Genomic DNA, 25,217 nt, shown 5'->3' with positions numbered 1-25,217 from the left:
CACTGTTTTTGTTTGTCTCATTTTTCATATGCTTTCAGTTATCATTCTTTGCATCAGAATTGGGCATGTTCTGGCATGTGTGATGTAAAAGGTGATTTGTCCATCCACAAATGCACACACATAGGTCATGTATCAGAGCCACCGCTGAGTCTTCCAGTGTTTCAGACTTTTCCAGTTGGACTCAACAGAGGCACAGATTATCAGAACGAGTTTGAAGAGGTTATTTCAGAGTTCCTAAATTAGCTCCCCTTTGAAGAGCAATGTCTTCAGATCTGCTCTCATAAGCCCAAAGCCCAAAGGTCTGCTCCGACAGCACTCAAAGTGGCACGCAAATCTCAAGAAAGCACTCCTTCACCCTCTCATTTCTGTCTCTCCGTCTGTTGAACAGGCTCACTCTCTTTCTATCTCTCTCCCTCTTCCCAATCTCTGTGACTCTCCCTCCATTTTGTTTTTTTCATCCTCGTCTCTCTTCCTTCCTTCTCTCCAGTTCTCTCTCTGTCTGTCTTCCCATAACTTCCTCTAGCTCTCCAAACAGACAGACAGACAGACAGACAGACATCAGCTCTCTCTAATTATGTGTCTCTCTCTCTCTCTCCCTCCTCTTGTCCTCCTCTCAGACTATAGTGCGTGGGAGTTTCGTTGGCCACGGGGACTACATCTCCGCCATGCTGTCGGACATGAGTCGCCTGTCGGTCAGCAGCTCCAACTCCCTGCGCAAGAGCAGCCCGTCGGCGCGCAAGCGGGCGCAGTCTCTGGGCCGGCTGGGCGAGGAGCGCGAGGGCGAGCCGTACCAGTACGAGGACCTGGCGCTCGCCGAGGCGCACGCCGCCGACAACGGTCAGGGGCGCTGGCGGGAGCGGGAGCGCGAGCGGGCGCGGATCGTGCACAGCGAGAGCGGCACGCCGCACATGGGCATGAAGAAGAGCGTGACGCTGCAGCCCAATGGCATGCTGCCCCGCGCCAAGTCCACGCACGAGGTCAGCATCACGTCGTTGGAGGCCATCGGGCCCCCGCCATTCCCGCCTCCGCTGCCCCCTCCGCCCATCCCTGTGCCCTACCCTCCGCCCATGTACCTCTGTGGCGGCGGGGGCGCTGGCGAGATGGGCAGCCCCACCGAACGCCTGATGGCACGGAGGGACGTGGCACCGCCACCATCGCGGCCGCTGCCTCCCCCGGGTCAGAGGCCCATGTCGTGCTTCTACACCCCCGCCGGACACATCCAGCCACCGCCGCCACCACTGCCGCCACCCATGGGGGAGCATGGCCATCCCCCCGAACGCTTCCTCATCCACTCACAGAACAGCCCTGGGAGGCCGTACTCGTCCTACGACCTGAAGGTGAACCTCTTCTCACTCTCTTCCCATCTCTCTCTCCCTCTTTCTCCCTCTCTCGCTCTCTTTCCGCCCGGCTGCGTCATACTGCAGGTTTTTCATGAGAGTGACTCACAGGGTGAATATAACGCAGTGTGGGGGCACGGCTACTTTTGACAGACAAGTGGAATAGCCATGGAGTAACGAGGTCAGAGGGATGGAAACAGCTTTCCTGTGCACTAATCGGGGAAAAAGTTCTTTGGCAGGACCTTGCAGATCCAAGTTTGAATCTATTAATGAGGGTGTTCCTGTAGAGCTATTTTACTGGCAATTAGCTTGATACTGAAACTTACAAAGAATGTTACAAATAAACAATAGAAATGAACTTTTACTTTTACAGATCAGAAGGAATGTGACAGTTGATCCAGCATGCTGTATCTGGTGAATGGCAACGATATGGAGATACGAGTGTAATTTAGAAGCTCTCTCCATCCCTTGTACTCTTGTAGGCGTACTGTACATGAGAGCTCTTGTGTTCCAATTGACTTCTCTTGCAAAACGGACATCACTGACACAGGAGATGGAGGATCATGATTGCTTAAGCATTATTGGTACAGCATACTGTGTTTTCACATCTCTTGTACATGTCATAGGGAAGTTACATAGTGTAGGATAAGGATAGTGTTGCAGTGTTTTGCAGTAGTTTCAGGAGTTCAATTTCCACTACAACAGCATCCGTGGTTCTGAGAGGCTCCTTTAAGCATTATTTTGAGCGTTCCCAGCACTTTTTTGTGATGGTACAAATATGTATGTGGGAGGCTCAGTTGTGAAGACACTAAATCAAGCTATTGCCTCACGAGTCTCAGGTGAAATCCAGATGATGAAATTTCTTTACTTAACGGCAACATATCTATATCGATTTCCCTTGAAAAGAACTGCAGGCACTAACTTGCAGCTTGGCGTGCTAACTCTCATGCCAGGACCCATTGCTCCATCGTTCCTGAAAACAAGTTTCTGCTGGATCTCAGGATGTGTTGATGCAATCCCCCCTCCTTCCCTCCCTAAAGGCACACACTCTGGCTCCCCCTCCCTCTCTCCCTGTCTTCCTCGCTCCCCTCCCTTCCTCCATCTCTCACTGCGGCAGGTTTGCTCAATTAAAGCTGTTAGTTTTTCAAGGTGATAAAACATGATTTGGGAGCTAAAGGCCTCACAGGCGGGGGAGGGCAGTAAGGGCTGTAAACATTACGACACTAGCCTTTGGCAGTGTCTCCGAGTGTACCCAGAGTCCCGTGGGGCTGGCATGAGAGGGCACAGTGGTGTGCTAGCATGGGGGGCGGGGGGTTGCGGAGGTGGCAAGGTGTCTAGCCTCCATTAGCATGCAGCGACGTAGCTGGGGAGGGCAAAGACCTCTGGGAGATGTGCCAACGCTTGTCCTTTTTTATCTCCAACTCTCTTTTTCTTTCACTTACTCTCTCTCTCTCTCTCTCTCTTTCTGTCTATGCCCTCTGCATTTTCTCTCTCTCTGTGTGTCTCTCTCTATGACTCGTCTGCTCTCTCTAGGTCTGTCTGTCTGTATTTGCTTTCTCTGCACTCTTTCTCTCTCTCTCTTTCTCTGATTGACATGTTCCGTGTTTCTCTTCCTCTCCTTCCCTCTTCCCAATCTAACTTATATTTCCATATATTCACTCTCTTCCTCCCCCTCCCTCTCTCTTCCTCCCTCTCTCCCTCTCTCTCTCTCTCTCTCTCCCTCTCTCTCTCTCTCCTGTCTCCCTCCCAGGCCGACGCGGTCTTTAGGCACCAGCCTGGTCTGTTTGCCAGCTGCACCAACAGCCCCATGATGAGCGCCGGTGCGCGTCCACCCCACCGGGCGGTGCGCTCCTCGTCCAGCTACACCATCGGCCTGTCCCCCAACATCAGCCTGCGGCCCGGCGGGCCCGAGCCCTACCTGCGCCACTCGGCCAGCACCAACCCAGGCTTCTACCCGCGGCAGGACAGCCCGTCCCAGCCGCGGCCCTCGCCCACGGGCTCGCTGGCCACCAGCCCGCCGGGCACCTGCTCGCCCGCCTTCCGGCCGCCCCAGCACCCCTCGCCGCGCCCGCCGCCCGACCCGCCCAAGGTGACCCACGAGCAGTTCAAGGCGGCGCTGCAGATGGTGGTGGACAAGGGCGACCCGCGCTCCTACCTGGACAACTTTGTGAAGATCGGCGAGGGCTCCACGGGGGTGGTGTGCATCGCGTGCGAGAAGCACAGCGGCCGACAGGTGGCCGTCAAGATGATGGACCTGCGCAGGCAGCAGCGCAGAGAGCTGCTGTTTAATGAGGTACAACGCCCCGATGGGCAGCACAACGCACAAGCAAGCGCAGTAAAGCCAGCCCCTCTCGTCCACATATCCCCCACCTGCTGACGGTGGCGTGCAGGCTAGAGAGAGCCATGTCCCCTCAGGGACGTTTCATGTGTCTCACCTTTGATGGGAGGAGAGCAGATGCTGTTCCATTTGTCATGTGGTAAAAAAGCCAAGACAGAGTCACTGAGGCTTAAAGCCCAGCAGAGCGGTTGCACTGACACAGAGCCAGGTTTAGATGTGCCAGTCTGAGATTGCATCCTGGAATGCAATACGTCAATCATAAATCACTGAGATGAATATGTGTTGCGACTAAAGCTGTAACTTTGTGGTTCTTTGTAATAATATTTATATGATGATTTCATATTTGAATGTAATGTTTTGGCAGATTAGTTTGCAGGATATATTATTTCCATTTAAGAATATTATGTAAAAGAACAAAGAAGTAAAAGAAAGACGTAAATATCTAAAAAGTCCATTATACCTAATGGATGCTTTTGTTATACATCTAATGTAATGCATTTTACTGGCTCATAACCCTCAAGGTTTCTAAATGGAAATGGGCCACAGTGACCCAGACAGTAGATTGCAAAAGGGTACTGTGTCAAGTATAATGCTGCATGGCTTTGGTACAATTGGAGTGTGAAATATCTTTTTGCCATAGCCAGACATAAGGGCTTAAATATTACATCTAAAATATTATTGGTGTGCAATGTTACATCTAGCTCCCCTACGATATGCATCAGTTCAGATAACATTAAATATGTGTCCTGAAAGCAATTTATATTTAAATTCACTTTAGATAAAGATTTATGGTGAATAAATGTTATCTTTTATTTGACCCTTAGGATAGATTCCTGAAAACTACAATTCTTTCGAATTCCTCTGTCACACTCCACGTCTCATTCTAATCACTTAACAGCACAGTTAACAGTGTCATTTCCCATTCTCTACTACTTATGGGTTTCATCCTCAATCTCAGCACATTTCCTTCATATGAGTTGTGTAAAGCCATTGGCAGCACCCCAAAGGAGCCATAACAGCATTGTAATTGTTGCATAGTAAAGCAGTGTAGCAGAATGCTAGTGTTGAAGCAGGTTGTTTGAAGGTAGGTTGTGTGTTTGCTGTGCCTCTCAGGTGGTGATCATGAGGGACTACCAGCACAAGAACGTGGTGGAGATGTTCAAGAGCGCTCTGGTCGAGGAGGAGCTTTGGGTCATCATGGAGTACCTGCAAGGTGGAGCTCTGACCAACATCGTCTCGGAGACCAGGTACACGCCCATATATTCCCGCCATGGATAGTTCAGTACATCCAATTACAGTGATTTACAGTTGGAATTATGTCCAGTCCTCTTTTATGTTAGAGGCAGCGCCTTCTACGCCTTCATAAGTTGTCAATTAGACTGTTATAACTCATGGCTTTCTGGCATCAGTAAATAAATAGCCCTCCCATCAGTCATAAAAAAACCCTTTACTGCCAGGATTTTGACTGAATTTTGACTGCCCATATTTCACCAATCCTAGTGGCGTTTTGTTTCTGGGAGTGCTTTCATAGCCACTAGAGGGCACTATAATGTTGTGTGTTTGAAGGGTTCGTGGAGTGCACCGCATGGTCTTCTTTGACAGGCTACACTCACTGTCAGCCTCTGTTCCTATGGGAACCTTGCAAATTGAATTACATAATTGCATTATTAAATTTTGAAATGACGTGGAGAAATTGAGTTAGGTTGTCATGCAAAAAAAGAGGTCCTTTTATTCCATTGCAGGTCAGTATCTCAGACCCCCAGACCTCTGCGGTCTCTACTCTGCAGGCCAAATTCACTCCCCTAAAAATAGCCTATTCAACAGTGCTGAAAGTAAACAGCTAACACTGCATAAATTATCTCAGCCTTTCACTGCTGTTTACGATTGAGTGAGAAATGGCTTTGGCATTGGAGACAAGCATTGACCTAAGGGTGGAGTATTGAAAGATTATATCGAAAGAGATGCCAGATTTTTTTTTCTAAGACAGTAGACAGTTGACATGACAGCAGGGGCCAGATTCAGTTTGTGTTAAGTGTCAGGGTCCGTCTGTGTCAGATAGTCAAACTGCAGACACACGGAAGAGTGACCACAAGTTTAATTATTTAATCATGAGCTCGCAATCCCCATGGAGATATAGAAAAAAAGAAGACTAGAAAATAAATCAATCCCATGATTTATTTAGCAGATGTAAATGAAGTTGTCCTCAATCCTGACCAGTCTCCAAGCTGGGCTGGTAGACTGATAATTAAAAACTGGTTCTTCTTCCTTTTTGCAGTGTTTGCAATTTATGTGCATTGGCTAGCATTAAATATGCAACAACCCTAACTTGTTGAGCATATTTTAACACCCAGTGTGATATTTTTGCTGGCATTTTAATGTAACTAAAGATGTTTATTCAAAGAAAATGTTCAAACTATAAACTGAAAGTTTATGTTCTTGGAAAAGTTCACCCACAAAGCACAAATCAGTCAATGTGATTAATTCTCAGCAAATAGAGCCTGATGAAATGGGCACCATACCTGTGTTCTGTCATTTTTGATACAAGTCTGAATGAATGTAAATACAGTATGGGAATGTGTTAACACATAAATAGAATATATATAGAATATAAAGATTCTTTATAGTGAATATAAAGTTTAAATGTATATCTGACCTACCTTACATGCTGAAGGGTCTTCTACAATTTAGTTCATTAACAGATTAAGATTAATTAATCATGCAATTGTTGATAAAGTGTGATTCCTATTGTTGGTTTAACAAGTCTTTTCCCTATTGTTTCCTGTGTCCCTCTGTGTGTGTGTGTGTGTGTGTGTGTGTGTGTGTGTGTGTGTGTGTGTGTGTGTGCTGTGTCCAGGCTGAGTGAGGAGCAGATAGCCACAGTGTGTGAGGCGGTGCTGCAGGCCCTGGCCTATCTGCACTCCCAGGGCGTCATCCACAGAGACATCAAGAGTGACTCCATCCTCCTCACACTGGACGGCAGGGTGAGCGCGCTCTCTTGCATATGATAGCAGAGTCCAGAGAAGAGGCTGGAAATACTCAGTGCTCAAGTTATATAAATACTGTGGCATATACCATGTATTATGCAATTCAACAATTTAACCCTTTTCAAAGCAATTTTAGGATGATTTAGCCTCAGTATGGCTATGCCTGTGCCTAACATAGTCACCAGACCTCACACCAGATAAGAAATCCTGCCCAACGATGTAAAAATAATTGTAAAGTGCTATTTTTTTGCAATATTGTGTAGTGTATGCAATGGTTTCATATGTTTCCAATCCAATGTATCAAGGACATTGGTGTAATATATTACCGTACATCTGTATTTCTGCATGTCTCAATGTACAAAGCCTTTTATAAACTGTAACCTTTGCAAACCTTACTAAGTGAATAAAATGGGCAGGCTTTGCGACAGATCCAACAAAGCCATGACAGGTCATTCAAACATTTGAACAAAGTTACCATGACAGGTTAATGACATAGAGAAGGAGAAAGCAAAGCAGATAAAGCAATTATGACACAAATGACATTCCACCCACAGATGACATGGGACATATGTTTAGCAGGAGCTGTGTTGGCATAATGGCCCTACCATAAGGATGGTGTCAAATGAGAAGATTAGCTTGTCTATCTCTCTGGCTTTCATCTGTCCCATGGTTCTCTTCTGCTCTGCAGTTAGTGAAGCTGCTCGGAAGCCAGAGGCAGTTGCCTGTTACCCACTGCACATGAATCATCAGTTGTCTTAACTGTGACACTGACAAACACAGTGTACATCAGTGTCACGATGAGCAAGAGACTTGCAGCTCTTAAGAAGAGCTGATAACAACTAGATGTCGTATTTTTACACACACATGAATTTATATAGCAAATTTCATACAGCAATGCAAATCCATGTGCTTTACACAGACAGAAATAGAGAATAGCAAATACTGATAAATTGTTCATTCATTAGCATTTTTAATGTCTTCTGTAAATTGGTTCCAGAGCTGAGCTGCATAGCAGCTAAACTCTGCTTCACCATGTTTGGTTCTGAGAATCAGGGGGACCATAGACATTAGGCAACAGGGCTCAGGAAATGTGGATGTCATCAGCATGGCTGTAGCTTTGCAGCATCAGTATGGCATTGAAGATGAATGTTGATCACCATCAAAGCATATTTTGATAAATAAAAAGAGAATTGCCAATGTTTCTCAGTCAGATATTATACTTGTAAAATACATTTTGAAAAATAGTTCAAGGCTCTTTATATGGCAATTTTTATGAAGTATTTGATTGTTGCCAACTTGCTATGTTATCTCATGTTAATGTTTTCTATTGCCCTTATATTGGCTATATTATATGTTGCTGTTCATGCTGGTGTTGCTGCTCATTGAAGGTGTCCCAAATCTGTTTCTTCTCTAGGTTAAGCTGTCAGACTTTGGGTTCTGTGCCCAGATCAGTAAAGACATCCCTAAGAGGAAGTCTCTAGTGGGCACACCCTACTGGATGGCACCTGAGGTGATCTCGAAATCACCCTATGGCACTGAGGTAAGCACTATTGGATTTACATCGCTACATTTTACTACTGTTCTCTCTCTCTCTCTCTTAATGTTACATAGTGTGGGCTAATTTCCTGTACATGGCTTCAGTCTAGTCCTAAACTAATTGAGAACATCTGTGAAAATCTCCACTGACAAAAGCTTTTAGTCTACGGACTAAGATTAATCCATTTAAGGGAATCCGGCCCTATAGGTGTAAGGTACAGTATACCCTATAAGTTAGTATTATGTTGAGTGCATGATGCTTGCATAAGATTCTTGTATTGTGTGTAAGACATTTTGTAATCAGGTTTTGTGAAAAGTATTCAGCTGAAGTGCCCAATGTCCAACAGCTGACTTTCATAACACATTAAAAAATCCATTTAGCCATGACTGAGCTCCTGTCGTTGTAGTTTTAAAAATAGACTTAAATAGACTCTCCAAATGTGTCCCTCAACCATGTTAAATAACTGCTCAGAACAATATTGAATAGCAAGTGTTGTATAGACATGTTACAGCCTTGCTTTTGATCTTAACTTAGTCATCGAGACAGGCTGAATGTTCTTTTTCTGCACAGCAGTTTAGATTTGTATAGAGGCTTGTGGTGTCTGGTGTGAGGCTTTAGGTAACTCACGTTAGGTAACTGCTTCAGGTAGGTGGACACAATGGTCCTTGGGCATTTAAGTAATCCACTTAAAAAGGGCAGGTGAGATTATGATATTTTCCCTGTGTGTCATTTTTTTCCATTTCTGTCACAGTCATTTTTAGAATAAATGCAGGTTTTGTCCTCAATCTTTTTTGGGATCTTTTTTATGTTTCTTTGAGCAGGTGAAAGTTTGATCCTTTGGTCATTTTTGTCCTCGCAACTTTGTTCCTAACTCTGTATTATGTTGGCCGATGGGTATGTAGCCAGTGCCCTTTGTTGATGAATGCTGTCTTGGCAGGTGGATGTTTGGTCTCTGGGCATCATGGTGGTGGAGATGGTGGACGGCGAGCCTCCATACTTCAGCGAGACACCGGTGGCAGCCATGAAGAGGCTACGAGATGAGCTAGCTCCCACTGTACGCAACATCAACCAGGTCAGTGGACACACACCTCGTGGACCAAAGGCTGGAAGCACATGGTCAAACGCATACTGTATGCTCACATGCACATGTTCTAACACATACTGTATGTTCACATGCAGATGTTCTAACACATATGCAAACATACACAATCATAGACAAATATATACACAAACACACACACACATACAATTATATATTAGCAAATGTATTCTCATGTGAATGAAGGGACAAGTGCAGGGACACATACACACCAAAATGCTTTATCCACAGTGAAAAGCTTATCCACAGTTGATGCATGCTTTCTTCTGTTGCCTGTTTCTCCACAGATCTCACCAGTTCTGAGGGACTTCCTGGACCGCATGCTGACGCGGGACCCACTGGACCGGGCCACGGCCACGGACCTGCTGGAGCACCCGTTCCTGCTGAAGAGCAGCTCGCCGCAGTGCCTGGTCCCCCTGGTGGAGCAGTACCGCAAGCGCATGTCCCGATGCTGAGGCTGGCACACCCTCCTACACTACCCTCACAATGTGCTGCTGGAGTCCTGTCAGACCCCCCTGCCTGCCTACCACACACACAAACACACGCACACACACACACACACACACACACACACACAGACACACAGACACACACACACACACACACACACACACACACACACACACACACTACTCACCAGCCAGGCATCCTCTGACATGCCAAGTCATCACGTCCGGCTCCACTGGCGAGTTTGTGCCCACGTGGGAATTCTGGGATGGCATTTTGCAGGGGGAGAGAAAATGGTTCCCTGCATGGTTCCGTGAATGGGTCCCTCCTGGTTGGTTGAAGTATGGAGTAACCACAGCAGGGTTATCCAATGCAATGACACGAGAGGAGGAAAGCACTTTATGCGTCTGTGGGCTACGCTTCAGAGACAGTCATTTTCCCTTGTAATTGTGACAAGCGCAAGACCGAGGAGAACTCGATTCCCTGACTGGTTCCTCACTAAATGAACCTCTGCGGTGGTGGAAGGTTCCCCCCTGGGAATTCCTGAACTACTGAGCGGTCCTAACTTGTTTTTTTTTTTTGTTTTAAAAAAGGGTTCTCCCTTTTCAAATGCTCTACTGAGCACCATTGTTCTTCAGTTGATCATGCTTTTTAGGCTGTTGTTTTGATTATTTTTTATGTCCAACTGCAAACTTTTTCAACTGACTCTGGCTCTGCTCTGCCATGGGTCATGAAGAGCAGTGCTTTCCTTGTGTTCCTCTGAACACTGTGCGGTCGATTTGGACTTCCTCTGCATATGATATGCATGATTAAATCAGGGGCACATTTAGCTTGAATCTGAATGCGCAAAAAGCTTCCCATGTTTTAAGAAAAAAGATATTATGCTTCGTTGCCACCGACCATAATGGTGTTGTTCACTTTACAGCTGTGGTGGCAGACTTTTTCAAATGAGATTACTAAGTTGATATTATTGTTAGAACTATTCCCTAAAAGTGGTCCCTATACTTTTCCAAAAAAAGATGTTTGTATGATGTGATATTTTAAATATGGCACTTTGACCTCTCAGTGGTTTAATTTTGAAATTGTGACTCAAAATCCTAGCTGAAGGTCAAGTGATGTATATTTCAAAATCAATATAAACCTGTATGTGTCTGCAAGATGGCTGTAGTCGAATTATGAGATAACAAAAACCCAATTTATTATCACTATCACTATTATGTTATTTTGATTCACTTTAATTGGAAAGTGTGAGTGTTTACGTTGGGGATGCATTTTGTTTATGTTGTTAGGTGAGCATCCTATCAGTGGTACTGTGATAGCTTTTTTTCCCAGGATGTATGTATTGCTACTGAAACAACAACAAAAAAATCATTGTGAGACTGTTTTCTGCATTTGTTTTGCATCTAGACAAAGCACACAGGCTTGGTACAGTACATGACTCTAAAGGACCTCACCAGCTGAGATCACAGTGTTCATCACCTTGGTATTCTTTCCAGAATACATTTCATGGTTGTATTTGTATGTAGGTCATTCATGAAGAGAAAAGCATTATTTTAATTTTGTAAAAATGAATAAATTATGCATATTGAATATTCAACAAGGGCTACTTGGTAAGTAACTTAATTTTCACTGAGTCATACCACTACCCGGTCCTCCTCTGCTCACCCCAACCCATTATCTCCCTATCTGAATCAAGTAATTCATCAGAGTTTTCATTCAGTGAGCCAGTTCCATCAGTTGAGCAGACACATGTTGTTTTTTAATTGATTTTATTGTGTAGAGTATCACGTCGCTTGATCGACCAAAGCACAACCAAACACGTTGCAAACTGCAGTATGCATATGATCACATGATATGTATAGCATTAGACATTAGGCACACCTATACATATTCATCATGTACGAAAGAATAGTCATTGGAGCACGTTAAGCTGGCATCGGATCATTCTTCAACGACTCAATTGAAGGTAAATTATCAAAGCAAAAAACATCATTCTATAAAAAGTTATTCATTCATGATGTTCACGATATTGCATGTCTTGTAGCGTATTGTAAGCACTCGCATTGCTAACATGACAGATTAATTCGCATTATTATTTGACATACAACGAGGGCTGCCCTCAAATTCACACCTCACACCACTGATGCTGTCAACGCTCGGCTGACTGCTGACTCTCTGGTGCGTGTGTGACAGTGGAAAGGTCTCCGACCGGGCAATCTTCCCTTTGCCATTTCCCAACGGACAGTCTCTGACGAATCTCATAAATTCTGGGGCAGTGAAGCGCCTCAGTAACCTGGTACCTAGACCGGTGTAGCCGGGTGGACGGACGGTAATTTTTTCCGGCTGGATTTCTTCTCGGTGGAGGAGAAGCTTATTCTGTCGCGCGACCTGTGGAATGCTGCCACGTTTGAGTGCGTCTCTTCTCACCAAAAAACACCCGCCCTTGCCCCCGATGGTTTTTGACTCGTCCTCACTGCTGTTTTCCTCTTGAAAGTGACTGGTGCCATTTGAAAGTGGCGCTAGTTTGATAGGATTGTCCTTATTATTCGCCGGCTGTCGTGTTTTATGTATCTTTTCAAGGTACTCGATCTTCATCAAAGTTTTTTCGTCCTGCAGTGAGGCTCTTTTGAATTGCCTGGCGGAATGGCGCAAATCCTGGACATCACCCTGATAGGACTGTTTTCTGCCAGTTAGGAGCTCTAGGTTAAATGACTTTGCTTTGCCCCAGAGGGGAACGTGCCCGTTCACCTCCTGCCTGCCCCCTATGTCATGCCTTGTGCCTTTCTCTTGGCTGAAGTCTGTGGTTTTCCCTACTCTGGTGTCCCTCAGCATAGAGTTCTGGATCTGTTTGGTATTAAATAAAGTGTTTTCATCTTCTTCCCCAAAACTGTTTGTGGAGGGGCTGTTTGGGCACTGTCCATTAGTCATTCTCTCAGGGGAAGGGGGCTGGCGCTTGAATCGGGTCAGAAACCCATTGTCCCCGACACATACCTGTCTCTGGAAAAGAGCTGGCAGTGAATCCTCATTCTTACTGTGAAACGGCTTGGAGAACCTTTCAAGGACCTGCCTAGGGAGTTTGTTTGGCCTTCTCGACTCCCCATCTGGGTCTTTCCAAGAGTTCCCCAAACTCAGCCCCACCTCTTTCTTTGCCGGACCATTCAGAGCCTGGACGCACTGACTGTGTCCAAAGTAGTCGGCCACCTGTATGGCGGAATGTCCAGCCCGGTTTGTATGGTCCAGCTGCAGCCCCAGCCTCTTGAATGCCCGGACCAGGAACTCAAGCACCTGGTTGTGCCCGGCAAAGGCGGCGTACATCAGGACGCTGTTCCCCCAGGTGTCCATGATCTCAGGGTCAGCGTTGAACTGGACCAGCAGCTTGACCACGTCCAGGTGTCCAAGCTCACAGGCGAGGCTGAGGGCAGTGCGCCCTTGCTCGTCACGCGTGTTCACATCTGCCCCTTTCTCCAGCAGCATCTGGATGAACTTTGACCTGCCGGCGGACTCCTGCAGCGTGGCGGCGAACATCAGCGGTGTGCGGCCGCTCTCCGTCTTGGAGTTGATGATGCGGCCGTCCAGAGCGTCCAGCACGAAGCGGGCCAGGTGCAGCTTGCCACCGTGCATGGCGTCCAGGAAGGTCTTGGTGCCGGAGCCCTGGCACAGGTCCTTTGGTCGGAGCATACTGAACAGCAGAGCAGCCTCAGACTGGGAAGGTTTGTGCTCAGAGCAAATTGAGTTCTTTCTCTGATTGGTGTCTCTTTCACAGTTCTCTAGCTCTCTGTCTCTGTTTCTTTCCTCCTCTCTCTCTCTCTTTCTATCTCTTTCTCCTTCTCTCTATCTCTGTTACTCTCTCTCAGAGTTGGCAGTGAGCTTGGAATTGTGAGCCTGGCTGAGGAGCGCTCATTGGTTTTATACCTCCCTCTCTCCGCTACCCTCCCTCCACACACACACACACACACACACACACACATACACCCCCACACACACATATGCACACACACACACACACACACACGTTTGCTCTTTGTTGCCAAGGAAACAGTCATCTGAGGACCGTGATGCTGCTCTCTGCTTCTATTCAACATTACCTCCCTCACCGAGAGAAGAAATACACTGTTCAATACATACAGCAGACTTACAGGTGGAGAATTAGTCAATGGAAATTGAACAATGGTAAACATGGGTTTGAACATTTGAATCTCTCCATAGGAAAACAAAGTTTTCCGAGATAAAAACAGTCAAACATCTTCTCCTTTTTGTCTTTGCATCTGTTTCTCTCTCTTTGTCTGTTTCACTCTTGCTCCCTTGTTTCAACGTGTCACTCACTCCTCTGCTCCTGCTCTCTCCATATCCCTCTTTGTCTTCTCTCCGTTACCCAGGTGACCATTCATTCATTCACTCTCCGAACTCGTTTAGCCGTCCCAGAGAGGCACGTGCAGGAAGAATGAGCATGTGCTGAAATGTCCCGTTTTCAGTCTTTCTGTTGTGAAATGTCAGTCTCTCCATAACACTCTGCAGCATTAACCTCTCTGTTCTCAGCCATTTACTCTAAAATATCCACATCACTCTTATTCTTGAAGCTGTGTCATATTACATTTATTAATTAAATAAATAGATAAGCTGTATCGAGGGAGAGAGCTATTATGATATAGATAGATACAGTAGGTAGTTGCATGACAAAATTAAACATTTTCTGTTTGTATTAAAAAATTACTGAATGATTTGGAAAGATGTGTGTCGAAGCAAAGCAACTATTTTAAAGTGATTGAAGCTGTAGAATCACCTGTGGAACTGCATTAAATACCATTTCATGGTGACATTTTAGGTGAAGATGACATTTTAGGGGGGGTAGATTAAATCAACATTACTTCTTTAGGGGAATAGACTGCACATTACTTATTTTTTTACAACAAGTAACACGTCTTCATTTAATGTTGATCATTTGCATCTAAGCTGTCACTTTCATGATGTGTCACTGGTGCAAACTGCTGTCGCAGCTCCACAGTCATTCAGTGCACAGCAGGTGAGAATGGCATTGGCACTGAATAAGAGGCGAGGCCAAAGCTGCCCTCCTCCAAAGTAATGAAATAACCTCCTGCCGCTCCCGCGCCCCTCACTAGTCCCTTGGAAGAGCACTCCAGAAGATCATGCTAATCCATACACAGTCCTGCTGATTTCAAATTGCACACACACACACACACACACACACAGACATGTGTACAGCACACTGTTTTATATAAACCAAGATCAATATATAGACGTACACAAGCACACACTGATACATGCACGCTCCTACACACATAAATACACACACACACAAGGAGAACTCTGTTAGGACACAGTCAAAGTAACAGAACCTTTGTGCCCTATTGCTTGGCTGCCAGCAGCTCTCACATGCTGTTTGTCAATATGAATCTGACCACCCGAAGCAAACTCAGCTCCTAATGACTAGTGTGTGTGTGTGTGTGTGTGTGTGTGTGTGTGTGTGTGTGTGTGTGTGTGTCTGTGTGTGTGTCTGTGTCTGTGTCTGTGTCTGTGTCTGTCTGTCTGTGTGTGTGTCTGTATCTGTGTCTGTGTCTGTGTGTGTGTGTGTGTGTGTGTGACTAGAAGGAGAGGGACTAGGGCATGCTGCTCAACAGTGATGCATTTTGCACATGACCTACATTTGTAAATTACAAGCATTTTCCCAAATTCTCAGGGATGACACGATGAACATCTTCTGTCCTCCTGTCTCATAACTGATGTAATCTCAATTTGCTCCAGCCAGCACACATAGCTCCTGTAATGTCAAAATTGAGTTTTGAAAGTGACAGAATACAGTAGGTTGCCCAAGTTGCATGATGCTTTCAGCTCAACTCAGATAAATGTCCATTAAGCCACGTTGTTTTATTGCCAGGTTGTTATATTGCCATGTTGTTATATTGTCACCTTTGCCTCGCGCTTTTGTTTTAATTAGATTTTAATTGCTTAATAAGGAAAAATCAGGTGGAGCAGGTGTGAGGAAGCGTTGGCAAAGTTGGTGCCCGGCTGTCGCTAAGTGCCACCTGGTCTTGGACACGTCTCTTCATTAAACGCCACAGCAGGGGTCTGCAGAGGCCACATCTCTCATCCCATTCCACAGGGCTAGAGGGGGCTAGAGGTCAGAGCTGCTGAGGCACACAGTTGCCCCCTAAAGTTACATGGAGAGAATGGCTCGGCTTCATCAGCAAAGCAAGGTAGAGCACCTTTAACTATATGTACCAGATATGAGTGTGTGCAAGCGTTTGTGTGCCTGCATGTGTGTGTGTTTACTTGTGGGTGTGTGGGGGAGTTTTGTGTGTGAGTGCGTGCTTCTAGAAATGTAATATGTTTCAGCAACCCTTTGTTTTACTCCACCATCTACAAGCCGATTGGTTTAAAGTCACTAAATGTACACAAATTAATTTATTGTATGGCCCCCCATTAATGGAATTCCACAAAACTTGCCATGCATTCATAGTGATCCTACAATAGGGCTCGGGATCATGACGTAAAAAACTTCTCGGGCGCAGCCATATTGGCAGCTTCACTCCTAAGTTTACTTTGGATTACTATGGATTTACTCCCGCCTATATTAGTGTGTTCCTGTTACTTAGTTTTTGCCTTCTTGGTCGTGTGTTGCTGTGTAGTGGGGTGTAACAGCACCACCCATGATCGCAAGAGGAAAAGAATCGCTAATACTACATTTCTGCTTCTTGTCTTCTGCATCTGAATGAATGGATATTACGCTCGGTGCGCTACCAATATGGCGGCTATTCCTAGAATGCAAGGCTTGTTCCCGAGCCCTATTCCAATTTTGTGCAGTTTGAAAAATATCTGCAATTACAACTAAATGTTATACCTCATTTCTGCTTTTCATATTTAACTAGTGGCACTGGTCTACCGCAACTGAATGGTTATAAAATGGGTTGAGATTGCCCTTTGAGACCAACATACAAAAAACTTTGGTCATTATATAGCCCGGTTCACACATATTATTAACTCATGGTGCTTTACAAATGAGTAGACAAAGGAATATATAGAGATATGATTTAAAAAGATAGAGCATTAAAACAGTTAAAAGAACATTGGAAAGCATCCCAAGACACTGCGCTTTTTGCACTCTGCACTGAAATATGTGTGAAGGCTGGGGCTTGGTGCTGCCAAGGCTTTGACGGTGGGGAGCGAAATGGGCAAAGGACCTCAAGGCAGAGGCAGACATGTCTTACATGTGAAATGCAGCTTGTCTGTGTCTGTTTGGTAATGCATGTTCCCTTGACAAAGTCATCTTATGGCTCATCTGATCACACTATAGACAAGCCAAGTGGGGAAATAGAGCTCTAGTTGGCTTCATGTTAGGGGTTGAAGGTCTGTGACTGATGTGATTGTTGCTTCGGCCCATTTAATTACTCTCCCTTCCTCAGGACAGTCACCCGTCCGTCCTCCATTTTTGGCCCCACGCCCTAATTACTACAATGGATTTGCCGACTGATTCAGTGGCAGTGTGTTTGTGATCCAGCGCCCATCGCGCCAATGTCTGATTCATTACAGCCCTAATCAGGTCAGTGCAAAATCTGCTCACTCGCTCCTCCAGCAATGGCTCCCAGTCAAACCCCAACTGCCCCCCGCCAGCTCATCATTCATGTGCCAACATAATGACTTGTAATGACTTTCATCTAAACTGGGTACAATGAGGTCAGGCTGGATCAGATCTTGACAGCCATTTTTGTCGTGTCAATGTCAGTAATGGCAAGTAGACCTATAGACAAGCAGCCATGGGGTTTCAGTGGTGTGTTTTTTACCCCCAGCAGCAAGGCCGATGGAAATAAACTGAATTTGAGCACTTCTAATTATGTTGAGGGGGCGAAGGATAAAAAATAGCAGAGAGAATTGCCATCAGCTATCCATCGGCGCTATCTGGTTTTGCAGTGAAAAGGCTTTGGCCGGGGGGACTTAAAAGAGACAGCGGCCGCTCTAGAAATAGACTCCAGAATCCTCTCAGCCTGTCTCCGGGCTCTGGATGAGTTATTGTGCCGCTTCGGTCGCTTTAGGGTGTCGGAAGATTATCCGTGCTTGACTGTGCTAGCTTAAGGGATGCTCCAGTTGCTATTTTTAGGAAGCAGGAGTTTGGGTTGACACACTGCAATACTTCTACTTACAGAGATACAGAGGTGTGTGTGAATATTTTGTTTTGTTTTTGAATTGGTAAATGTAAGTTGTGGATATTATGGAACTCAGACCTGCTACAGCACAATTATATATTTCACAAATGCACACCAATAATTTACTGCTACAGGCTTTTGTAAGCAAAAAACTACAGTCAACTCTGGTCCCAGTGCTTCCACCATTAATCTGTCTTCAATACTGAGGCATGGAGAGAAGTGAATCCTTTCTTTGCCAATTTACAATATATCAAGGCTGTTTGCGTCCCTCCATGTCAGACACACTGACAAACATTTGCTCAGAACTGATAGAGGATAGAGCTCCAATAGCGGCGGCGCATATGTTGTAAAATGTCCATTGTCAGTTATGTGTTTTCATGAGAACGAGCCCTGAACCATTTGACCCACTGGAATAGGCCTAAGAAACAGTTAACATTGCTCGTAGGGAGTTCAAACATTTCCCATCTCCACTTTAAAAGCACCGAGTAGGTTGATTTTGTGGAGAGAACACAGAGAGCTTGCTGAAGGTCATGCAATATCATTTCATTTTCGGGCATTCTTTTACACTGGGTTTGGGTGCATCTGTATTCTATGCCCCCTCTATAACACCGGGCCCCGCAATGTAAACCATCTGGGGATAGTCTAAAGAGCACAATGCCCTCCAACCAATGTGACTCAGTGCTTTGTTTAACACAATGACTTGAGGCTGTGCAAATGGTATTACATAAGACTCGCAAGTCTTGTCAAAAGGAAGGAAAAAGAGAAAAAGTCTAGTTAGCTGACAAGGACGGTGTTAGATCCTTTTCTGCTAGATAGGAGCTGCAGTGAGGGCCACTCAGCGTGAGCATGGCCAGCACGTGACAGCAGAAAAGGAGAGCTAATTAAAAAGCATGGGCACAGACCTCACCATTATCACCCATTCGTTTCACCCCTTTTGGAAGTGTGAAGTGATCGCCTTGATAGAGGTTTAAAAATAAGCGCTGAATTATGCAAACAGTTGGCATGAATGGCAAATTAATCGAATGCCACTGGTGGCCATGCTTGATAATTGCACAGATGTATGCACACACCTATGCAGAGAGAGAGAGAAAGAGAGAGAGAGGGACAGAGAGATGGACACAAATATTCACGTGGCCCTCGCTCAGTGTCATTAAAGACGATGCCTTCGCAGAATAAATGATTTGAAATTTGAGTTGGTTTGGCACTAATGCCTCATCTCGGGTGCCTGTGAAGAAGTGTGTTGGCCACATGGGGACGGCTCTCCTCCTCCTCCTCATTGCGTTGGAGAAGATGAGTCCCCTCAGGAGCTGCCGAGGGGACCTCTCTCTCACTCACATGTCCCCCCGTGTCTCCATGGTAGGCCAGGCTGAGAGAGAGAGAGAGAGAGAGAGAGAGAGAGAGAGAGAGAGAGAGAGAGAGAGAGAGAGGCAGGCGAGGGAGGTGTCATAGCGCGATCACTCTTCCACTGACTAGCCGTTAGTGACATCGACACCCACCATGACTGGCACAGGATAAAAGACTCAGAGACGAGGAAACAGGATTCTCCCCAGAAACCCAGCTCAGAGTTGAGAAATCAGAGTGGATGCTGAGCGTTTCTGTCGTTGGTAGAGGTGAAGACAGAACTGTTTTGAAAAGATTAGCGATTGTTAAAGATTTCATTGGGAGAATAATAAGTACAGCTGGTCACTTCATCTTCTTTTAAGAAAGCAAAACACACACTTCCAGATGATCATCAGGAACAGCTTTGAAAGAGTCTGAGGAAATTTCAATCAGAAAACAGTAGTCTCTTCATGTCAGGGTTATTTACTGTACTTTTTAAACCCTGATGACTGTTGCTGTTTGATTTTCACATACAACACCATAAGGTGGGTAGGCTACAAAGAGGGTTTCTTTTAATGGCTGAATTCAAAACAAGATGACCACAGTACTGTGATCACTGACAGCACACACCACACACACACACACACACACACACACACACACACACACACACACACACACACACACACACACACACACACACACACACCACCTCTGAGAGATTATTCATGCTTGTCACGGCTGAAATTCACATCTCACGCTGCATTCATTTCTCCTTTTGACTCAGAGCTTTTCCACTATTGCATAATGTCAAGTGCCAGCTTTGTCTGCTTGGCGAACAGGGAACATGACATGACTGTTAAAATGGGTTTTGCCTGATTGAACTGTCTGTATGCAAGTGTCAGGCCTGGGTCTGGCCCTAGCTCACACATTTGTTTTCCTGCTGTCACTCTCACTGCCTCCTTCATCTCGCTCTCTGTCTGCCTCTATTCCTCTCCATCTCTCTAGCACTTCCTCTCTCTCTCACTTGCTCGTCCTCTCTTTTTAGCACTCTATCCAACTCTCTCTCATCTCTTTCTCATACTTCCTGGCTTCATCCCTCCATCTCTCTTCCTCTCTTCTCTTCTCTCTCTCTCTCTGTCTCTCTCCCCCTTTATGTCTATTTCCTGTATTGCCCTTTGCTTTTCAAGTGAGGACGTACGACAGCTTGAGTTCAGCGAAAGTTTCACACTTTGTCATCCTGAACGGGTGAGCAGCTGGAACACTGTCACGGTGCCTGGACCACGTGTCCGTCAAGGACGAGGAGGCATTCTGGCTCTTCAGGTCAATGCTCTCTGCCAGGAAGTACTTCCATCAGCAGAGTGATCTTCCTTCCTGAGCTCACACCAGCACCATTACGGCAGGAAGTTGCCATCACACTTCCTTTGAGACATCCTAAAGGAAACATCGAGCCAAACTAATGGCAGTACTCAACCTGAAGTTAAAAAAAAAAGTTTTGGGATGCAAAGTCATTACACCAGATGACATAGACAATACATGTGTGTGCAGTACAGTATATCACAGATAAAAAGTTGGCAGGGAATTAAACTACATGAGACCAACACAAACATTTCCCAGTATCTCACTACAAAAATATACTGAAGGGGGACATGCACTACTATAGAAGGGAACTGAAATGAAACAAAATGGACTCTAAATATGATCCAGTTACATCAACAGAAAACTAGTCACACACTGGTGTATGTTTTGCTGCATTGCATTGCATGATTTAAAAGCAAAAGTGGGCTAGAGTCTGTGGAAGATGGCTATTAGAGGACCACTCCAGTGACCTGCTTGTCAGTACTAAAAGGGTGGCCATCACAGAGTCAGCCTCCCCAAACGCTCACTTGTCTCTCGACAACCTATCAATTACAGAGCCCTCTCCATCCCTATCAGGGCAGATGGTGTTCAGCAGGGAGTAGGACTTCTCTAATTTAGGTGAGTCTAATATTAGTCCCTCCACTGGGGCCGAGCCTGACAACTGGAAATTACAGGACCGAGGGCCATCTCTGACTGAGCAGCTGCAGTTCTGGCCGGTCATCGCATATCACACAAAAATGTATTTGATTTTTGGTCTAATTATGGTTTCTATAGCACACCAGGGGAACACATGTGGAATAGTGTGATTCTACAACAACAATATTGGATCTGTCATTTGCAGACCAAAGATTGTGGGAATGTATGTGGGAATGCAGCAGCAAACAGTAGAAATCCAGTTTAATATAAACAGGACTTTTATCGGCCTCAAACACTTTGTACACTGCCACCGAAAGAAAAACGGGTGGACACTGTAGCACTATGGACACTAGGGCTGTGGACACCATAGCGCTGGACACTGTAGGACTGTGGACACTATGGCACTGTGGACACCATAGCGCTGGACACTATAGGACTGTGGACACTGTAGCACTATGGACTCTATAGGGCTGTGGACACTATGGCACTGTGGACACCATAGCGCTGGACACTATAGGACTGTGGACACTGTAGGACTGTGGACACTACAGTATAGGGCTGTGGACACTGTAGTGCTGTGGACACTATAGAGCTGTGGCCACTATTGTGCTGTGGAAACTATAGAGCTGTGCACATCTCGCGAGATTCATGAAACATGCCGTAGCTATAGAGGAACCCTCTGGACAGGATTTAGCACAGCTTGCAATGAGTGGTCTCCTTTGATCTAAACATTCCCCACATGTTCACCAGAACCTGGGGGTGTAGGTGCCATTCCCACTGATGTGGGCAGCCTCTTCATTTTCATCTTCAGCCTCTTCAGTTTGGCTATCAAGCGCTTGGAGACAAGCAGGATGATGGTGAACTCTCACTGCTTTGAATAAAGCACAGACACTTCCTGTGTCTGCTAGCACTGTCCATATTTGGTCAATAATTCCATATCTAATCAAAAACAACAAATGGTTACTCAGGTGAATCACCATTGTGTGGTGTGGGAGTGGCAAACCCCCACGTTAATACAGTCATGCAGATAATCCAGTGCTCAGAATGGCAGATATGATTCCTTTTGAAGGGGATTGAATGAATAGAAGGATAGCAGCAACCCTATGCAACCTGCCTCTCTTCTAAACCACCATTCCTCCAACTCTCTCTATCTGTCTATCTATCTATCTATCCACTCTATCTATCTATCTATCTATCTATTTATCTATCTATCTATCTACTCTATCTATCTATCTATCTATCTATCTATCTATCTATCTCACAGACACAGACACAGACAGACACTCACACACTTGTAAACTGACACACACGCACACACACACACACACACACCTTGCAGCCTCCATCCATCACGGGCTGCTCTCCCCTGCTAGCAGCTGACAGCTCCATAAATTGGACGATTGGATAACAAATGTGTGGCTCTCATGCCCACACCACTGAGGGATGGACCCCTCTCCCACCGGACCCTGTAATGGCCCCCACAGTGGCTCCGCTCGCTCTCTCCCTCACACACACACACACACACACACACACACACACACACACACACACACACACACACACACACACACACGCCACAATGTAGACAGGAAGCGACAGCAGTTGGAGGAGACATCCAATTCCAACATCTCAAACATACTCACTCTCTCTCTCTTTCACACACACACACACACACACACACACACACACACACACACACACCAACATGCCCCTGATAATGATACAAAAATCATGAAGGAAAGAGTAAAGAGTCACTTGTAACAGAAATCGAACATTTCTTACTACTCCTAGCCTCATGCTTCTCAAAGCTCTTGTAATCCAAATACCTCTTGCTTACCAGTTTTTCAAAGCTGCTTTAGAAGCTTCGTTAGATGAATTCCAATGTTTGCCATTCTCTGCAACATATTATGCAATACTGAAAGACGTAGCAGTGTCAGGGACAACTCCACTGCCTATACCTGAATGCTGCAGCAAAAACTCTGCTGCTAACACCAGTTGCTGCAGAACCTTTGTCCCCTTTATTCCTCTGCCGCACAAATGCAACACTACAGACAAGCCAGCACCATGGACAGCAACCCCCCTCCACACTGACACAGACACACACACACACACACACACTCACACCAATTCCCTCTCAGTTCCCTTCAGTGAATACACACACAGCCTCTCTCACACATTCCTTTTTTTTTTTTTACGACCAATAACCAAAAGGCCACTTTTATTTGATACCTTTTGAAAAGGAGAGAAAGGAAAAGAGGAGGGATCAGGGGAGGCTGTACGGCTTCAGAATGTGCCTCAGCAATCACATCACATGCATGTAGATGGTGTGATGGTGTTCAAATGTGATGATGGTGTTCAAAAAGTCTGCTCCAATGGTTGACTAATTGACTTATTGTTTGACTTTGCACTCTGACTTTTCATTTCTTCTCTGAAAGGCAGCTGTGTGTTTCTGAATGATGTGTTCTGTCTCATAATACAGTAAATAGTATTTTTTCTATTGAGTTTTCTGTCTATTGAAAATCTCAGCAATCGACCTTGTGCTTCTAGTACACAGACAACGTGGCGTTTGAAAACTGACTTTTTCTGCAGTCCTTTTTCTCCTGTCTCTCTCTCTCTCACTTTATGTCTCTTCCTCTTTCTCTTGTTCCCTCTATCTTTCACTGCCCCTCTCATTATCTGACTCCCTTGCTCACTCACTGTTCCCCTTCACACTTTTCTCTTTCCATCAGCTCATGTTAATGTTGTGTGCTGTGGTTAGATGCCATTACCTGGGTGCCCTGCGGCCACAGGCTTCCTCCTGTTTTGTCAGTGCCAGCTGCTGCTGCAGCTGCTGATGCTAAATTGTTTTTAGGGAAAACTGACTAGGTGATGCAATTGGAAATAAACACTTCGGGGAGATGGCGGCACTCCTAGAGACAATCACCCAGTGTCATTGCAAGCTAATTATAACAGCAGGGCAAACAACACTTACAAGGCATTTTCAAATGGTGGACCCTGACATAACATGCACAGGACACAATAACCTACTGTAAATGTAAACAAAGGTGAGGGTTCACATGAATAGTAACAAATATATGGAGTCAGTAAAACATGCTGTTGTGCAATCTGTAGTCACCTTTTCAAAACTCTAAATAGAAAAGTAGCACAAGCAGCACTCTGATTGGCTGTTGGAAGCCTGCAATCTGATTGGCTGTGGGAATCATGCAATCTGATTGGCTGTGAGAATCTTGCAGCCTGATTGGCTGTGAGAGTCATGCAATCTGATTGGCTCCCAGAATCTTGCAATATGATTGGCTGTTGGAATCCTGCACTATGATCAGCTGTTGGAATCATGCAATCAGATTTGCTCCCAGAATCCTGCAATCTGATTGGCTGTTGAAATACTGTACTCTGATTGGCTGTTAAATCCTGCAATTTGATTGGCTCCCAGAATCCTGCAATCTGATTGCCCGTGGAATCTTGCAATCTGATTGGCTGTTGTTACATTAAATCAGATGCTCAGTTGCCTGAACACATTCCTTGAATAAATCACTCTTTTGGCAAACCCATAATTCAACTAGAAAAGTACTCCGAGAGCGCAGACCTCCGCCAAGCAAAACATCCTGGATCAAGGCGGTGATACAGATCACTCCCAAAATGCAATGGTTTCTTCCTTGGGTCTTTTCAGACCTTTCTTGAAAATGTAATCGAAATCCATCCATAACCTTTTGAGTTATCTTGCTAACAAACAGAGACACAGACAAACAGACTTGTAAACAAACATACAAACAAACCCCGATGAAAACATTATCTCCTTGGCGGAGGTAAATATAAAACACAACTTGTAGATCTCATAGACTTTTTGTGCATAACCTTTGCAGCCAAAGTGTTTGTCTTTCCTGGATGCTGCCCTATAATTTTTAAGAAATTACTGTAAGAAATTACAGTTGTTTGAAATATCTTTGCAGACTGTCTGCTTCTTTTAACAGAAACTGCTGGTAAAATAGTCCTTCAGACTTTTTACA

At 45.3% G+C, this 25,217-nt stretch overlaps 1 protein-coding gene across 1 annotated transcript in view; it reads left to right on the top strand.

The window, feature by feature from the left end:
- The window catches only part of LOC134068156 (serine/threonine-protein kinase PAK 6), a 28,141-nt gene extending 16,808 nt beyond the window's left edge, over window positions 1–11,333 (top strand). The window contains exons 3-9 of the mRNA XM_062523709.1: window positions 618–1,337; window positions 3,088–3,630; window positions 4,789–4,922; window positions 6,530–6,656; window positions 8,074–8,199; window positions 9,134–9,268; window positions 9,583–11,333. Of these exons, the coding sequence (XP_062379693.1) occupies window positions 618–1,337; window positions 3,088–3,630; window positions 4,789–4,922; window positions 6,530–6,656; window positions 8,074–8,199; window positions 9,134–9,268; window positions 9,583–9,750 (1,953 nt within the window). The 3' untranslated portion in view covers window positions 9,751–11,333. The remainder of the gene's footprint in view (window positions 1–617; window positions 1,338–3,087; window positions 3,631–4,788; window positions 4,923–6,529; window positions 6,657–8,073; window positions 8,200–9,133; window positions 9,269–9,582) is intronic.
- The last annotated feature ends 13,884 nt before the right edge of the window (window positions 11,334–25,217 follow it).

The sequence above is a fragment of the Sardina pilchardus genome, chromosome 20, assembly GCF_963854185.1.
Source record: "Sardina pilchardus chromosome 20, fSarPil1.1, whole genome shotgun sequence".
Lineage (NCBI taxonomy): Eukaryota > Metazoa > Chordata > Actinopteri > Clupeiformes > Clupeidae > Sardina > Sardina pilchardus.
The sequence above is the reverse complement of the archived record's forward strand: the minus strand, read 5'-3'. Positions and strand labels throughout refer to the sequence as shown.